The sequence below is a fragment of the Bison bison genome, unplaced genomic scaffold, assembly GCF_000754665.1.
Source record: "Bison bison bison isolate TAMUID 2011002044 unplaced genomic scaffold, Bison_UMD1.0 scf7180017864371, whole genome shotgun sequence".
In the NCBI taxonomy this organism is placed as follows: domain Eukaryota; kingdom Metazoa; phylum Chordata; class Mammalia; order Artiodactyla; family Bovidae; genus Bison; species Bison bison.
This window is the reverse complement of record NW_011494943.1, coordinates 5,504,983-5,506,036: the sequence shown is the minus strand read 5'-3', so window position 1 is coordinate 5,506,036 and position 1,054 is coordinate 5,504,983. Positions and strand designations below refer to the sequence as shown.

The window sequence follows — 1,054 nt, the reverse complement described above, 5'->3', positions numbered from 1 at the left end:
AATCCCCTAGCTGGGGTTTTAGAAACATGCCAGCTGTTCAGGAGAATCACCTGGGAAGCTTACTTACTGAACAAGCAGACTCCTGGGCACCACCCCCAGGGTTTCTGATGCTTTCACGGGCAGGGCCCAGGAATGGGTTTGTATTGTAATAAGTGTCCCATGAGATTCTGATGCAGGCGGGCTCAGGGTCACCCTTGAAGTCATGTTTAAGGGCCTGGAAAGAAGGGGGCCCCAGTTGGTGTCCTCCAGGTGAGCCATGGGATTTGTGTCAAAGCCTTGCATGGGCTGGCCTGCACCCCCAGCTCAGCCTGGCGGGCTGGCCGGCTCTAAGGGGGTCTCCCTTTGCAGGTGGGCATGGTCGGGGAGGGAGAAGAATGGCAGCTGATCCACCAGCTCCCCAACGAGCCCGACGCCCGCTCCATGGAGGTGCCCGACCTCAACCCCTTCACCTACTACAGGTACGGGGCGCGGAGGCAAGGGGCTGCCCGCACAGCAGTGGGCTCGGCCTGGTGGCCTGCCCTCACCCTTGTGCCCGCCCTCTCTCCCCCCATCTCAGCTTCCGCATGCGACAGGTGAACATCGTGGGCACCAGCCCACCCAGCCAGCCTTCTAGAAAGATCCAGACCCTCCAGGCACCCCCTGACATGGCCCCAGCCAACGTGACCCTGCGCACGGCCAGTGAGACCAGCCTGTGGCTCCGCTGGATGGTGAGGCTCCCGCGAGCGCGGTGAAGGCCCTGGGGGGTGGGACGTCTGCTTGCGCCTCATCACCCTGCAGAAGCGGGCATCCGCTGGCTCACCTCCAGCCCCCTTCTCGCTTCTGGCCATCAGTCTTAGCCAGACAAACAAGTGTTCTACGTGACGAGAAGTTAGAAAACACTTTATTGAGCGTTGCCATGTGCCAAGCATTTTACCTTTTTTCTTCCATATAATCCTGCAAAGGACATATTACTATCCCAAGTTACAGCTAAGAAAAATGAGGCTCAGAGAGGTTACGCGTTCACCCAGTCACACAGGTCCCTGCGGTGGTTCCGGGATTCAGACCTAAGTAGTCT

General features: G+C 58.9%; 1 protein-coding gene across 1 annotated transcript in view; it reads left to right on the top strand.

The window, feature by feature from the left end:
• The window catches only part of SDK2 (sidekick cell adhesion molecule 2), a 147,385-nt gene that overhangs the window by 93,792 nt on the left and 52,539 nt on the right, over positions 1-1,054 (top strand). Inside the window, exons 26-27 of the mRNA XM_010856483.1 lie at positions 349-458; positions 557-707. Coding sequence (XP_010854785.1) covers positions 349-458; positions 557-707 — 261 coding nt within the window. The remainder of the gene's footprint in view (positions 1-348; positions 459-556; positions 708-1,054) is intronic.